At 28.9% G+C, this 17862-nt stretch overlaps 1 protein-coding gene across 1 annotated transcript in view; it reads right to left on the bottom strand.

The window, feature by feature from the left end:
• LOC124420822 (FERM domain-containing protein 3) overlaps positions 1-17862 on the bottom strand; it is a 101895-nt gene that overhangs the window by 37899 nt on the left and 46134 nt on the right. The window contains exon 4 of the mRNA XM_046955064.1: positions 17307-17480. Coding sequence (XP_046811020.1) covers positions 17307-17480 — 174 coding nt within the window. The remainder of the gene's footprint in view (positions 1-17306; positions 17481-17862) is intronic.

Below are 17862 nucleotides of genomic sequence, written 5' to 3'. Positions count from 1 at the left end.
AAATAAAATACGTAATACTTCAAGAAACATTTCAGAAAAATTAGAGAAATACAGCTGCTTAAAATCTGTCACTTCAAATTAAATTGCATTTAAAAGCAAAGACAAAGGACCTTTCAAAATAATTAGTTTAAACTTTACGAAATGAATTAAAATTTTTAATATTGTTTCGACTTATTTCAAAGAGTGCGCTAACAGGTTTTAATGGTTTGTTTTGTATATAATGCCCTAATGAAGTTATCTTGTTTTTTATACCGAATTTAAAAAAATAAACCTTAACTCAAAGTGCGTTATATTTTTGAGCAGTACTTTAAACAAAAAAAAAAAAAACCCACTTAACTACAACAGTTAGATGTAAACTGTCTAAAGCCTTTGAAAAACTTCTCCATACTTATGTATATCTTCTTTCATAAATAATGTCTGATTACTAATCAGGTTTAGATCAATAGTTGATTGACGGTCTTAATTGATGTAACAGAGGACATCAGAAGAGAAATAGATAATAACACATTTCTAGTGCTATTTGATTATTCTGAAGCGATTGAAACTGTGGACCATCTACATTTGCTCGGCTAATATTATTATATCTAATAGACTCCAAATGCCTATTGGTAAGCAGAGGGATTTATAACTGGACCACTTTTTTTCTCCGTGTATACAAATGATTTGCCTCACAATCAGCAAATGGATTTATTATTAACCCAAATAAATCCAAATGTATAGTCATTGCAAAAAGACCAACAAGAACTGGACCAAATTAAATCAAATAACGAATGTATAAACATTGTAAGATCCACTAAATAACTTGGTATTATATTGAATAACAATCTCCACTGGAAGGGTCATTTATATTCATGCGGTTGCACGTTCATTATGCTCAGAATTCTTTAGAGAACATAATACTATACACCATTTGGATTCCTGCCAAAACATACCTCTTTTCTACTTTATTATACGGTTGTCAACTTGCTAGCTGTGATATAATTAGCATCTCAAAACTTAAAGTCATTATCAAAACAATAGAGCATTAACAAATAAGAGTGTTATATTCGATTATACCGAATCTTATATACCCATCATCAAACCGTATGCATTAAATGGAATGCTTTCCTAAAACATTATTATGAGATTCTGACTTGTAAGTGCCGGTTCACACAGGGAAACTTTTTTTGGAAACTTTTGATTTTGTATGTGAAAGAAAGAGATGGTTAATATGGCTTTCTCTTTCACTCACACACAAAAATAAAAAGAAAGAAGAAACTTGCTTCTGTGTAACGAATTTCATGGCGTAGGGTCAATTATGAACCGATAAAGAGATTTGTGCTCATAAGAATCTTATAGTATATATAGTATAGTATATAGTAATTCCACAAAATATAAGCAAACATAGTTAAATACCTATTCTTCATAACAAATAAAAAATAAATATAAATTTGAAATATTTTAAAAATTAAAAAATCTTATCATTTACACAACCTGCAGTTATCGTTTAACTGGCAGTTATTCTTCCAGTTAAGACAATTTTTGTATAAGAACTGTCAATACATGATAAAGTTAAAAAATAATTTATTAAAAATGTAGTTTAGGAAGTATGTAATACCTGGTTCACACTGGGAAACTTTTGCTTTTGTGTGTGAGAGAAAAAGAAATATAAACCATCTCTTTCTCTTACACACAAAATCAAAATTTTCTCAACAAAATTTTCTCAGTGTGAACCAGGTCTAAGGGGAGGAAATTTTGCATTATAACCACTTCCTACTTAGACCTGGTCCACACTAGGAAACTTTTGTTGAGAAACTTTTTTAATTTTCTTTTGAAGTTTCCTTAGACCTGGTTCACACTGGGAAACTTTTGATTTTTGTGAAAAGAGAAATTTTTTCTCTCACACACAAAATCAAAAGTTTCTCAACAAATTATTTAAAAATGTTAATTTAGAAACAGTTCATAACTTTAATAGTCAGTTAATTAGATTAAAAAGAAGATGTATATACATCAAATCCGAAAAAATACACCTAGGCCTCTATCGGGTCTGTTGTGCGCTCCTTAACCAGTATCTCAGATGGGAAACGAACCCACCACCTCCGGTATACCAGACTAGAACCATAACCACTAATCTACCAGAGGCCATATTCAATATGAGTTATTACAAAAAGAGATTTTAAAGCTGTATCCATATAGTAGGGTCGTCAATTATTCGTGTTTAAAATTATTCGAATAAAAGCTTACAATATATTTTTTTATTCGAGTAATCGACTAAATTTAAAAAGTATTCGATTATTCAAACGAATAAAAGTAAAAATATAATAAAATATAAATAAAACTTGCCAAACTCCTCCAAAATCCTAAGATACGGATAAAAAAAAAACGCGTTTGCGCACATTAATGTAAACTAATAAAGTTAACTAGTTCAATCTAAACCTATTTTAAACTTCTCATTAGATTTCAAGTGTAGACCTTTATAATGATATATGTATACGATGTTTAACTTAAGTATAGAAATATGTGTGCATTTCATCAGCTGCAACATGTTTTATACCCACCATCAAAAAAAATAAGGAGTGTGTTTTATTTGTCATTCCGTTTCTAGCACATCGAAATATAGGGTCCCTTATTAGATTCTAAAACGATCTAGCCGTCTATCCACTTGCCTGTTGAAAACAAGATAGGACGAGCTAGAGAGTTAAAATTTTATACAAACATTTTTTGTTTGGCAGAAACTACTTTAACGCAGATAACTGGCTTATAAATGCGCGGATGGCCATGAAATTCGAAATGTACAAATTTTTAATGAACTAAAATGTTTTTGTAAAATATTATGAGGATCGGTCAATAGTCGATCCTACCTCCCATATAAATATCACATCAGAAAATGACATTAACTCGCTTAAAAATACCAGTATAGCAACTAAATTCTACATAAACAGGTTTTTTAGGAACTATTTGTTTCACTTATTGCAAACATTTAAAAAATCCATAGAATGACTTCAAAAACAGAAAGCATTCTACTTTTAAAATTGCTAAATAAAATTTTTATAAAACGAGTATTCGTGTATTTCTTTGTTGAATATTATAATATATTATGGGTAAAAAGAACATTAAATTTTATTAAAAAAACACGAATGTTTACAATTCACTTATAAACACTAATATCTCTATGAAATTCAATACAAAAATAAAAAATGTATGAAAAAAAGTATAAATTCCGGAGTATTTTTAATTATTTTTGGCAAAAATATATTTTTTTACAAGAGGGCTCAAAGGGAGTAGGGGAAAATATGTGCTTATTCTTATAAATGTCGGTAGAGGAATTCACGACTTCAAAGTTATTTATGTAGAATTTAAAAGTATTATTAATGTTTATATGTGAGTTTTGACCTTCAAGTTATTTTCTGAAGGGAGTTTGTGTGAACATTTAACTGAATTATGAGCCCAATGGCTCCTTTCGGGGGGTACGGTTACATGGGTGCTAAGCGAAATAATGGACCGATTTTATCCATTTTCAATAGGCTTTGGGCCAGAAAACAAAACAATGTTACAGTTTCAAATTTAATGATTGACCAACATGAATATTGAATTATAGTTACACAACTAAAGTAGTGTAGGATATAAAAATGTTCAGTAAGTAAATTTTATGTTCTTTTGGAAGTTATTAAGAAGTGAAATCGTAGTAGAATACAACTAATTTGACACAAAAAATATTAACATAAATAAATAAATTACACGTATTTATCAATTATCACTAAAAACGTTTAAGTTGAATTGTACTTTGCTTTATTGTTAAATAAAATTGTGAACATTTAAGTCGAATTTGAAAGGTATTTTTTTTGAGTCCTCCTTTTATTTTTGCTGGGAATAATATTATAGCCTAATTCACAATACATATAGTGTAAATGGTCTTGTATCATTGCATTTGCAAATGGTTTCCCTAAATTACGAAAAGTGCCGATTTGCACCTTTCAGTTACATTACAGCATTTCTAACTAACTAGTTACCTGTTTTAAATGAAGTGGTCGATATTTTGCCTAAATGTAAACTACATTTCACTATTGTAATCAATAGTTCATATTTGATACTTTTGAAGTGGTGTTATTCTTTAGGAAGTACTTCTTTTTATTTCAGTATTATAAATTATAATTTATAATTAATAGAAATGTATATTTCTACAAATAGTTACTAATATATTATAAATAAAAGAGTGCTATATTCGACTGTGCCGAATCTTATATACCCTTCACCATAGTGTATTTTAAACATCTTAGTTTTATAAATTTTAAATTTTTTCCCGACTACATTATTATTACACCAAAAGCTAAACAAAATAAAAAAAAACAACGCTAAACGAAATAAAAAAACAAAATACACAAGGCTTCTAAACCAACAGACATCTAAACATACATAACCAAAAACATATGAACGTTGTTCATATGTTTTTCGTAATAAAACGAACCCAAAAGAATTGCTTGCATGTTCACCAGTATGTTTAACAGTAAATATCTTCCGAGTAATACAAAGTTATTACTATATAAAGTGGCAATCAGGTCCGCCTTGGTATACGCATTTCCGATCTGGTTTACTATTTCACCAATAGTGGCAAAAGAATTGGAGGTATTCGAGACAAGGATCCTGAGAAAATGTATAAACAAGAATTTTGCAAGCCAAGCGAAGCGTTATTCCAACTCTTATATCTATGAGAAATCAGAGGTTGTGCCTTTTTGTAATTATGCAATGTCCCTACAAAGGAAATTTGTGGATAACCTGGCCACACATGAAAACAATCTAATGAATGAAATTTTCGAGATGGAACGAAACGTGGATTGGTCTGGTGTAACATACCTCTCCCCAATTGGTATTCTAGGTGCTCCGGGCACGAATGGATTGGATGCGCGTGTCATCCCTGAATTCTACGCGAGGACTTCCCCCGGCTCGCACAGAGGCTAGGGAATTGTTATTAATTGACGCATCACTGTGATAATTTTTCGTTGTTAATGTTTATTATTTAATACAATTTTGTATTTTTAATTTTGTTTCTAGTCTATGAAACTGTGATTTTAACTGTTAATTATGATTTGATACTCAGTATTAGGTCTACCGACTTGTGATTTTTTATATTTGTTCACCTTTTAAATTGGACAGTTCGTTTTACTCAGTGTTAATCTCAGTTAAGATACCGTAATTTATCTGTTTTTTTATTTAGTTTTAAGTGTTGCCTATTTGTAGTTTTTTATATACAGAATATAACTCTGTACGTTAATGGTTATGCCGGGAGCAAGCATATGTTTAATATTAAATGTAAAAATACTTTTTAGTATTGTATCTTCTCTGTCTAGCAAGTTGCTTTTTCATTATTAACTTTTATTAGAGCAAGATGTAAATAGTTCTAAGAATAATATTATTCTATCGTTTAGTAAAAAAAATCATTGTAATTGAAAGAAGAAAAGACTCAATAAACATTTTTACTTACTTACTAAAACGAACCTACATCCAAATATACGAATAGAATTCACAAAAACAAAATACATAACTCAATGACGCCAACAGCATTGAAACATACAAAGCAAAATCACAGCTGGATAAAACCAAAAGATGTACACACACGTGTACATCTTTTTCCAATATACAGTGTTGTTGTTGCTTTTTTAACAAAGCATGAAAAAACAAGTAAGAATGCTATTTTCGGCTGTGCCGAATCTTATATACCCTTCACCATAGTGTATTTTAAACATCTTTTATAAATTTTAAATTTTTCCCCGACTACATTATTATTACATCAAAAGCTAAACAAAAAGAACAACCACAAAGCTAAACGAAATAAAACACAAAATACACAAGGCATCTAAACCAACAAACATCTAAACATACATAACAAAAAACAAAGAAAAACAAAAAAAAAACAACGCATTGACGCCAAAAGCATCCAAACATATAAAAAAAATACACAGCTGAATAAAACCAAATACATTTACACACACACATGTACATCTTTTTCTAATATACAGTGTTGTTGCTTTTTTAACAAAGCGTGAAAAGAATATAACATTTTTTGATGAAATTTTCAGAGGTTGTCTCAGATTTTTGCTCATATCTCCGTTATTTACCGACCGATTTTGCTGATTTTAAATAGCGATCTTCTCGTAAGCATGTCTAATAGAATTATTGAAGATTCGGATCTCGCCGATATCTGGGACAGACGGACATGGCTTAATCGACTCCGCTATCTATAAGGATCCAGAATATATATACTTTATAGGGTCGGAAAATTATATTATAGAAATTACAAACGGAATGACAAACTTATATATATCCTTCTCACGAAGGTGAAGGGTTTAAAAAATGTACACGTGTGTGTCGATGTATTTGGTTTTTCAGCAGTGTATTTCGTTTTGTATGTTTGGATGCTGTTGGCGTCATTGGGTTGTTTTTTTTTTTTGTTTTTGTGAATTCTGTTCGTATATTTGGATGTAGGTTGGTTTTCTGGCGTTGTTTATTTTGTTTTTGTTTTTCTGTGTTTTTCGTTATGTATGTTTAGATGTTTGTTGGTTTAGATGCCTTGTGTATTTTGTTTTTTATTTCTTTTAGCGTTGTTGTTCATTTTGTTTTGCCTTTGGCGTAATATTAATGTAGTTGGGAAAAAATTTAAAAAACTAATATGTTTAAAATACACTATGGTGAAGGGTATATAAGATTTGGCACAGCCGAATATAGCACTCTTACTTGTTTTAATTTAAAATTTAATTAATTTTCCTGACAAATTTTTATAATGTCTTTTAAAAATTTATTGAATTGTGTTTATAATGTTACACAATATAATAAATAATTATACAGTATGAAGTTTTCAAGGACAAACAGGGGTAAAAGGCCTACTACACTTCAATACAATAGCCAAATTTCTGAGTGACAGTTCTATATCAACACTATTTTTCTTTCATAGCAAAAAAGGCAAATAAATAGAAAATATATAACTTAATTTGTTAAAAGAATTTATCAAAAGTATTTTTGTGCCATTACTTGCTTTTTCGCATTTCTCCATTGTATTTGTGATTAATTTTAGCGGCATATTTGGAATAACTGTAATCTTGTATTAACTTTTTCCATCTAATATTTCCAAGTTACGTAACACTTATGATAAAAAATTTTCTAATCACCCACTAATAAGTATAAACCTAGTCAGCTGAATAGCACATATATTTTTATGTACCTTTGGAAATATTTTTAAGTTTTTAGATCTATTTTTATACCCTTCACCTTCGTGAGAAAGGTTTGTCATTCCGTTTGTAATTTCTATAATATAATTTATAAATTTCCCTATTCTGGATCCTTATAGATCGCGGAGTCGATTAAGCCATGTCCGTCTGTCTGTTGAAATCAGTTTTAAGTGGACCCCAGATAACGGCGAGATCCAAAACTTCAATAATTCTTTTAGACATGCTTTCGAGAAGATCGCTAATAAAAATCAGCAAAATCGGTCTATAAATAACGGAGATATGAGCAAAAATCCGAGACAACCTCTGAAAATTTAATCAACAAAGACATACTTTTTCCATGCTTTGTTAAAAAAGCAACAACAATAATGTGAATTGGAAAAAGATGTACATGTGCGTGTGTAGATGTATTTAGTTTAATTCAGCTGTGTATTTTGTTTTGTATGTTTGGATGCCGTCCCAGTTGGAAAAATGATCGTAGACGACATTGTCTTCGACGATTCATGCAAAACATTTTCGAATTTGTCCCCTATCGCTGAAGTTGGCTAAACGACAATGTGTAAAAAATCATCGTTAACGACAAGATTAGCGACAAAGACCTGTTCGTTGTCGTCTTTTAAATCCTATTAAAGACGAGATGAGCGACTGTGTCTTTAATATATTCTTCTATAAACGATGTCAAAGACATGAAGTAAGACAACGCCTTCAAAATAGTCCTGTATCAAACAGAAATAATGAAAAGATGGGCGACAAGGTTTAGAATATTGTCATGTAACTTACTCTGTTGACGACTATATGGTCGATAAATTCTTAAGCGTTGTCTTCTGGGCTTTTTTTATGAAGACACCATAGAAGACAATATCTTTAAAATCGTCATCTATATTAGCTATTGAGAGAATAAACTCGTATATAATTCTTTCTATTAATTATATTACTTACAGTTTAAGATAATATGTCTTCAACGATGTCTTTTAAATAACTCTATTGACGACAGTATGAGTGACTAATCTTAAATATTTTCTTCTAACAAATACACACGATGATGATATGAGCGACAATGTCTTGGATGTTGTCTTATATTGGACTATACTGACGGCAATATGAGCGACATTGTCTTGCAAGTTGTCCCCTATTTAATTCTATTTGATCAGAGTCAATGTTTCTATGCAGTGTGATTGCAAAAAAAATGTAAAATAACAGTAAAATAACTGCCATTTGAAAAAAATCAAAATAGAAAAGTAAAATCTCATTTGAGTGCGAACAGTTGCATAAGTAAGAGTGCTTTTAAAGTGTTTAAAAGTGAAATTAAAAGTGTTATCAAAATATATTTAATTTCAGTAAGTATACTTATAATATATTATTATAATAACAATTATTTGTTGAAATGGCATCTTTAAGATCCTTACAACGAGAAATTGCTAACTAACTAACTGTCTAACTAACTAACTTACTATCTAACTAACTAACTTACTATCTAACTAACTAACATAAACTATGATGAAGGGAACATAAGATATAAAGCCGAATTTTGCTAACACGTTTTTTTTATTTTGCTTAACTTTAAGGTGGGAGCCATAGGACGCATTATTTGCGGAAATTTAAAGAATATTGAAAAACTGTTTTCAAAAGATTTAATAGTTTTATACAACTATGATGGCAGTAAGAATAAAAAATCTTTTAAGAAATACGGAAATGTACTCAAAGCTTTATATGGTGAGTATTTTTAAGACATATTACTTGGCAATAAAAAAACATATCTATAACTTTTTAAAATTCATATTTTTTAAACAGAATCCGCAAAAAAGAGGGATATACCTACGAGGAATTTATAAACGATTTAAAAGGTATCTTTCGTAGAATAAAGAATACTTACAATAAGGAAAAAGCTAGACAATACAATAAAGAAAATTCAAATGCAAATAATTCTCAATAATGTATTCAAATGAAATATTGTTTTTGAATTAATTGTGATATTTTAAAATATTTTTATTCAACTTAAAACATTTTCTTTTAATAAATAAAGTGAACGACAAAGCTTAGGACATTGTCACTCATGTAATCGTTGACGCCAATTACAAAGCTGAGGACATTTTCGCCCCTTCATGAGCAGTTTGTCGTAAACATTGTAAAATACAAACTAAAAAATTTTCAATTTGAAAAATTATTATTTGTTTAACCAATTATCTAAATTTGTTTTCAATTGTCTTCAAGTTTTTACTTTTTCTATAACCTATAATCAATTAAGAATATCATGAAATCTTACTTTGATAAACCTCGATATTAACGATTTATTTACTACAATGTATCATGTAACGGCATGACCAACTAAATTTTCCTACCTATATATAAACATTCTTTGTTTTTGTCCATAATTAAAATCCTTAAAATCAATTGAAAGCAGAGACTGAAAAAAACTGGGCCTAAAAGTATACCAATCGGCTTAGAATCATTTTCTGAGTCGATTTAACTATGTCCGTCCGTCCATGTAAACCTTGTAATCAAACTACAGGCCTCAATTTTAAAGATTATTGAATGAAATTTGGTACATGATCTTCTGTTGTCCCAGGGACGAACCCTATTAAAATGGTTAAGATCGGTCCATTATTTCACCTAGCCCCCATACAACTGTACCCCCGAATAAGGCTTGTAAACCTTGTAATCAAAATACAGGTCGCAATTTTGGAGATAATTCAATGAAATTTGGCACATGATCATTTATGATTCTGTAGACGAAGCATATTGAAAATGGTTAACATCGGTCTATTATTTCACCTAGGCCCCATAGAACTGAACCCAAATAGGGCTTTTATGTTCATAACTTCTTAGTTGTTTTCTCTTGCTTAAATGAGAGGGGGAAGTAAATTGTTGTTGTTTTCTATGATTTTTAAAGATAGTTTGTTTGTATGTGTGTCATAATCGTGTATTTACATACAGTGAATCAATTAAGTAATTTGCCTATGTAAAATTTTATAAATTTTAAGAAAAAACTTTATCTGAACAATTATTTACAGCAAAATAAAACTATTTGTTTGTTGTAATTTTTGAAGAATATCTTATATTTTAATTTTCTACCATTAAATGTAAAATCGTGATATTATTTAACGAAATTTTTGATAAAATGAGAACGTATTGTTAATTTTTTAGGTCAATAAAGTATTTTGCTTTTTAGGGTTTATTTTGTTATTTTTTCAATATTGCTGCATTATTTCATAAAATTTAATATTTTTATTACTCCTATATATTAGAACAACATTTTTAAACATTTTAGTAGTGGAACGACATTTCTTAACTGATTTATTATCCTATATACATATAAGAATTAATCAATATTTGACTTAATATGAAATCTATCGTTTCTTTGATTAAATTTCGAAAATAATAAGTAATCTTGAATTGGATACATGATATATTAGATAATCAATGGATTTGGACCTAGAAAAAATGTTTAGCCATAAATCTATATATTATAACAAAAATAATCTAAGTTTTTGGTCATTTTGTATTGATAAACAAAAACTACAGTACTGTACTGTGTAAATTTTACTTAAAATTGTAGAATATTGATTCTTTTTCAATAAATATATCACTAAGTACCATCCTACCACCATAAAACTATTACATGATAAAATCCTGATTTTCAACCTCATATTTTAAATGCTTTATTTTATGAATAAGATACAGTAGGCGTGTTAGGATCTGGATAGTTATTCTTGATTTGAGTTCTAAATATTTATAAGTGTATGTATTAGCTGAAAATTTTTGCTTTTGTTGACCTTATGGTATGATAGCCCCCTCTATTTTAAAATATCTAAATTAGGTATTTTTCCTGTACTACACGACAGCATCCTTAGGTCTGTTTAGAAGTCTAAATGAAAACATAGTGTTTCTCCTAGTTCGTATATGGATTTTGAAGAAGATAAATCAGGAGTCCAATGGTTTTCCATGGATACAAGTCGCTTCCCTTTGGTAGTTAAAGATTATGAAGCACTGAATTGAATTCTTTAAATCATTTCATCAATTACTCCATTTAATATTTTTTAATGTTATTGATTAAGCATCTCAAATTATATTTCATTGATTTACACTTGTTTTAGAAATCTAAACTAATTTTTTATATCGAAATTGCCTCATTATTATCCTTTAAACATTTTTAAGGCAAATAACATCACATTTTTACACAATGAATATATGATTTTTGCAAATTACAATTGAAAAATACTTAACACTCGTCCTTTTAACAATAAAACAATAAATTCCAAAAAGGAATTAAAACATAATTTGAAAAAACCCAACGAAGTTAACCGAAATTTTCAATATGCAAAATACTTTATTGACATGCAAATTCTGATGGAGAAGAAGATGGAGGGCAAAACAAAAAAAATACAAATATTCCATTTAGTTGCTTGACAATTTAATGAAAAATATTCTTTGCTTTATATTTTCGAATGCTAGAGAGCAAAATAATATATACACACTCATATGAGTAAATTACGAAAATCAAAACCAGTTTGTCTTTTCGTACACGAGTTGATGATAACACAACAAAAATTATTTTTTAATTTTCATAAACGAAATGAAAGAATATTTTGAACTCTGTAATAAGTAAAACCTCTTTTCACTACTTCTTCATTAGCATTTTAACTCATTATTTTAACACGGTGTTGTTATTTTAGGCAAGTACTTCTACACTCGCTTCCAAATAGGGATTTAATGTAATGTTGTTTTGTGTTTAAGTTGTTTTGTTTTATTGCGTGTCAAATTATGGTTTTCAGATACAAATGTTTTTTTCTTTTTTGTAAAACACAATTCTTAACACGCAAATAACGTACTTCTATATCAGACTAAAAGAAAGTCATTGAAAAGTAAGTAAGAATGGAAGAACAACCCATTACCGAGTTTTGATACTGTCATTCTTATTTCTTTAAACATCCTCTCACAATTGAACAATATTTATCTATCGGGCGCAATAAGTTTGAGAAAAAATTTTTCTCAATTTTTCCATTTTTTTGCTCATTTTATTTCAAAAATCGTTTAATTTATTTTCAAAAATGTTTCTCCATAAATTTAACTACGGATTTTGTTTTATTGCGTGTCAAATTATAGTTTTCAGATACAAATGTTTTTTTCTTTTTTGTAAAACACAATTTTTAGCACGCAAATAACGTACTTCTATATCATACTAAGTAAAGTCATTGAAAAGTAAGTAAGAATGGAATGGAGTTTTGATACTATTATTCTTAATTCTTTAAGAATAACAGTGTGATAAGTTTGAGAAAATATTTTTCTCAATTTTTTTCATTTTTTTGCTCATTTTCTCTCATTTCATTTCAAAAATTTTTTAATTTATTTTCAAAAATGTTTCTCCATAAGTTTTACTATCGATTTAACTACTTTAAAATTAGGTTTTGATATAAGAAACCAATTGTTTCCTTTTTGGAATTTAGATACTTTCAATATGAGGCACCACATACCAGAGATACAAGCCGATGCAAAATGATCGGCGGCGGCTTATAGAAAATATTGGCGGCGACTAAATTGTCAGCTCAATTTAAACTTTTCTTCAGAAATTGACCTTATAAGCGTTTATTATATTGAAAAATCTCTGTATAATAGTCTGTTATAGAAACCTCTCTCTATATAAGTTTTTTCTACAGAAAAATGAACATTTATAGTAGTTTTCACAATTTAAATATTACCACAATATTGTGTGGCAACACTTTTCAATTTGCAATAATAATTTAAGATAGTGGCAACTCCGTTCAAATTGATGAAATTATTTTCCGAAATACAGGCTTAGCTTTTGAGCCGAAAGAAGACGGCGGCCGATTTGAGCCGTTTCGGCTTGTATCTCTGCCACATACAGTTAATAACAAAAATAAGTATACAGAAATACTGACAATTGTTTTTAAAAAAACATAAGTTTTTTCAAAAAACAATTATGATAATTATTATTCATAACTTTTTTTCTGGATATTTTAGTTATTTCATAAGTTTTTCAAAAAACAATTATGATAATTATTATTGATAACTTTTTTTCTGGATATTTAAGTTATTTCAGTTCTCATTTAAGCTGAAATTAATTAAAATTTACGTCACAAAAGTAAGTATACAAATCATTTTAATATATATTTGCATTCATGATATTAACACAATTTTACATGTTTGATTATAATTACTGGATAAAAAATATATTTTACACTATAACTTCTAAAAAATTCACTTTTGGTTCCGATGTATTAAAATTTTTAGTAAGTGACCTTAATATTAATTATAAGAGCATGTTTTATATCTAATGTCATTTTGCTAAATTTTTTTAAGTATATGTTCTAAGTCTTAAGAAATCGGTGTAAAATTTCGGATTATAAGAACATAGTGTGTTCAAAATGTCCAAATCCAAACATACCACATTAATTTCAAAATAACAGCTCTTTTCAAAAGTTAAAAATTCAACTTCTAATGTTTCATTTGGATGGTGCAATGGCCGCCAGATCCTAAAGTGGAATTTCGTAGAAGTGAGAAAAACTGTTTTACTATTTATTTCCGTAGCCAAACGGCCCAAATTTCAAGATTTCAGATTCAGGATTTTTTCAAGTTATCGTATAATATATCCTTTTTTAAATAAAATTAACAGTCATAATTTCTGTATACTTTTTTTGTGATTAACTGCACGCACAGAAAAAACATGGTTCGGCATGGTTAGGACTATTCCATGTTTTTTGTAACAATATTTTGTTGTCATAACCAAACAATTGTTATTTTTATTGAACTTCATCAATATTTTATTTACTGAAAACATTTATATGTTTATGAAAATTATAAATTTGAGAATGATTCTCTGAAAAATAATTACTTTTACAACAAATAAATAATAATAATTATGTAAACATATTATATTTTTTAGAATCATTTAAACTATCAAATAACCATTATTTATTTATCAAAAATATACTTAATACATAAATATATTAAATATATAAAAATAAGCGCAGGGTATCAAGACCATATTGCGCGAAAAAAAACCATTGAATGGTAGGATTTTACACGTTTATCCATATAATGTTTAAGATATAAGTAAATTACGTTTACTATTAAAAATATTTTGGTATCGCCAATTTTCTATCAGTTGAATGGTTTATCCGTACTAGATCGGATTAAATAAATTGTTAAACAAACGCAGTGTTAAAATAACTGTGAAAAATAAATAAAATCTAAAAATATAATAGGAAACAATAGAAATATAAAATACATTAAATAGTGTACATAAAAAATTAATAATTAAAAAAATTATATTGTGTTCATATTGGCATGAAAGTGTGGATATACATATATTTTTATGGGAATATCAGTTTTGCGTTTGTTTAAAAGATCCATGTTCCTAAAAAATAGTGTGTGCCATGCCACGGACAGACGGACATGTCTTAATCGACCCAAAATATGCTTCTGAATCGATCGGTATACTTTAAGGTGGGTATTGGACCAATATTATTGTGTGTTTCAAACAGCAGCACAAACGTATAATACCCTCCCCACTATAGTGGATCCTGCCATGAGATTTGCAAAATATCATATTTATATTATAAATCTGTAATCTTCGATTACACTAAATTAAAATTACCTCGATGATGATGATTATTATTACTATTATTATTATTATTATTATTATTATTATTATTATTATTATTATTATTATTATTATAAAAATGAGAATTAACAAAAAACTGCAAAACATCTTAAGCTTAATTTGACCCAAACAAAAATCATTATTATATATATGGAATAATCACAGATTGTGAGAATCTAAAGGAAAACAACAAATCGGAACAAATATAAGTCAAGATTCAAGATTGTTACATCTAATAATTCAAATAGCAATGTACAATTGGAAATTCATTCATTGAAATTACCTCCCTTTTAGGTCGATATTCCAGAAACGCGGTTCATTCATGTTGAAACTCAGTTTAATATTAAGGGTATAACTAAAGATAATAGAAAATATGAACAGCTTATTGAATCGCTTCCTCAAGAAGTAATAGTATCGGTTATTGATGTTATTAAGAATACACCGGATAAATATCATTATTTAAATCTTAAAATAAAACTTCTTGAACGACACTCCCATAGTGAACAATGGAAGCTTGATAAGCTTCCATTGTTCACTATCGGAATTTTACAGATTTTTGATTCAATTAGTCGGGAATAATATAAATTCTTATTTTGTTTAAAGTTTTTTGTTGCGAAAATTACCAAGAAATTTAATATTGCATTGGAAGAGTATATCATTGTCGGTTAGGTAGAACAGCTAGAAGATGTGGGCAACCAAATTCAAACGAACATCCTTTTATTCTGACGTCTGATAATGGACACAATAAATCTACTCGTCTTTTGTATATGATTCGGAAAATAAATTAAATTATTTAATAGATAATGGCGCTGAAGTGTCAGTTTTTCCATTATCTCAATTTAAAATGTTTAAACGGTCACCAAATGTAGTTTAACGGCTGCAAATGGCAGTATCACTAAAACAATAAATTACTTAATGTGAATTTAGGTTTGAAAAGAAAGTTTCCTTTATTGGTCTACTAATTGATCTCAAAAGGAAAACAATAATCGATTTTTAACAAAAATATCCCTTAACAGTTGACAATAAATATACAGATCTATTAAAGTAGTTAAGTTCGATTAATGGATCCACAGACTATAACAAAGAGGTTAAACATTCCATTTCGAAATCACGATGATTAGATACAATTAAGTATACAATAATTTGATTTTTTAGAATCTGCGGGTAATTGTCTCAGGGAACCTTATAGGGGGGGGGGGGGGAGGTTAGTAGGATCAATTATGAGTCGATCCTCATAAAATTTGGTAGACAGAATTTGGTTCGTATTAAATTTATTTGTGTTGAATTTCATCATGTATTTTTAAGCCACTAATGAGCGTTGCAGTCATTTTCTAAAGGGGACCTTATATGGGGTGTAGGTTCAATCATGGACCGATCCTTATAAAATTAGATAGATTTTGACTCGTATGAAACTTACTTATGTCGAATTTCATCTATATACATACTATTATTTTTAAGCCAGTAATGAGCGTTAAAGTGTTTTTTTGAAAGGGGCTTGAATAGTGATTTTGGATCATAAGAATCTTACTTATATCAAATTTCATCGCTATATGTATTTTTAAACAAGTTATGACAGTTAAAGCTGCTTTTCGAGGGGCATCTTGTATGGTAGACCGATATTGCCCATTTTCAATACCAAACAAACTTTGCCTATAAGAAATATTTGTGTGAAATTTTAACACTCTAGCTCTTTCCATTCGGACTCTATCGTGCTATCAACAGACAGACGTAGCTAGATTGTCTTAGAATTTAACGAAGACCCAGAAATATATACTTTTGTGGGTCTATGACCAATATTTCAATACCAAACAAACTTTGCCTATAAGAAATATTTGTGTGAAATTTTAACACTCTAGCTCTTTCCATTCGGACTCTATCGTGCTATCAACAGACAGACGTAGCTAGATTGTCTTAGAATTTAACGACGACCCAGAATATATATACTTTTGTGGGTCTATGACCAATATTTCGATGTGTTACAAACGGAATAACAAAATCAATATACCCCCATCTTTTTTGATAGTGGGTATAAAAAAGGAATCAAATGAAAGTTAAATTGCGTCACTGTACCTGACTGGTATAAGTTAAATTGTATCACTGTACTTGACTGGTATCCATTTCCACATATACACGATCTGTGTATAGATTTAAGGGATAAATATGTATTTTCTAAATTAGATTTCGTCCGTGCCTGCCATGTCAGTGGCAGATTACAGCGGCTATTACAACTGCTTTCGGCTTATTTGAATTCGTTAAAATACCTTCTGGATTAGGAAATGCCGCACAAACATTCCAATGATTTATTAATGAAGTTTTTAAAGGTCTAGACTTTGTTTTTGTATATTTGGATGGTGTTTTAGTTGCTAGTAAAGATGAGGAAGTGCATGTTGACCACTTTGTCAGCAAAATGTCTATAAATCTGACAACTGTGGTCGACTACTTTGATACAATATGTTAAATAATAAATTTTTATATAATTATTATTTTACCTTGAACAATGAGAGACCCCAATGCTGCTGCTTCCCCAATAGAACAATAAAGCCGGCCATGACGTAAATCTCTTTTTAATTGCTGATACAGCATTATTCTGCCATTGCCAGTTAATCGAAATGGATCTGCAGGGTAAAACTTCACCCGGAAGGAGAATAGTATTGGATCCACATCTAAAACATATCAAAAATTAAACAAATTTACATATAAAAACAAGTATTCATCAAATCTTAATTAAATTTTCAAAATTAGAAATATAACTTTTTAATGAAACCTGGAAGAAAAAACTGGATTATTTCTATTTTGAAATTTCAAGTGGGAGTGGTTCCACGCCTATTTACTGAATAACTATTTAGAAAGTGGAAACTTACTAATTAATATCTTGGAGATAATGGGCGGAATGGCACCTTCTATATTCAGAAAATATTGAATCAATTGTTCAATTCACAATCGATGTTGTAGCGTTGTATGTCAGCAGCTGCTACAATAGTCATAACAATGTTGTTGGTATTTTCTATGCAAAATTTCTATACAACTCTTACGACAATTTTTCAT

This window comes from Lucilia cuprina, chromosome 2 (assembly GCF_022045245.1).
Source record: "Lucilia cuprina isolate Lc7/37 chromosome 2, ASM2204524v1, whole genome shotgun sequence".
Taxonomy (NCBI): Eukaryota; Metazoa; Arthropoda; class Insecta; order Diptera; family Calliphoridae; genus Lucilia; species Lucilia cuprina.
The sequence above is the reverse complement of the archived record's forward strand: the minus strand, read 5'-3'. Positions and strand labels throughout refer to the sequence as shown.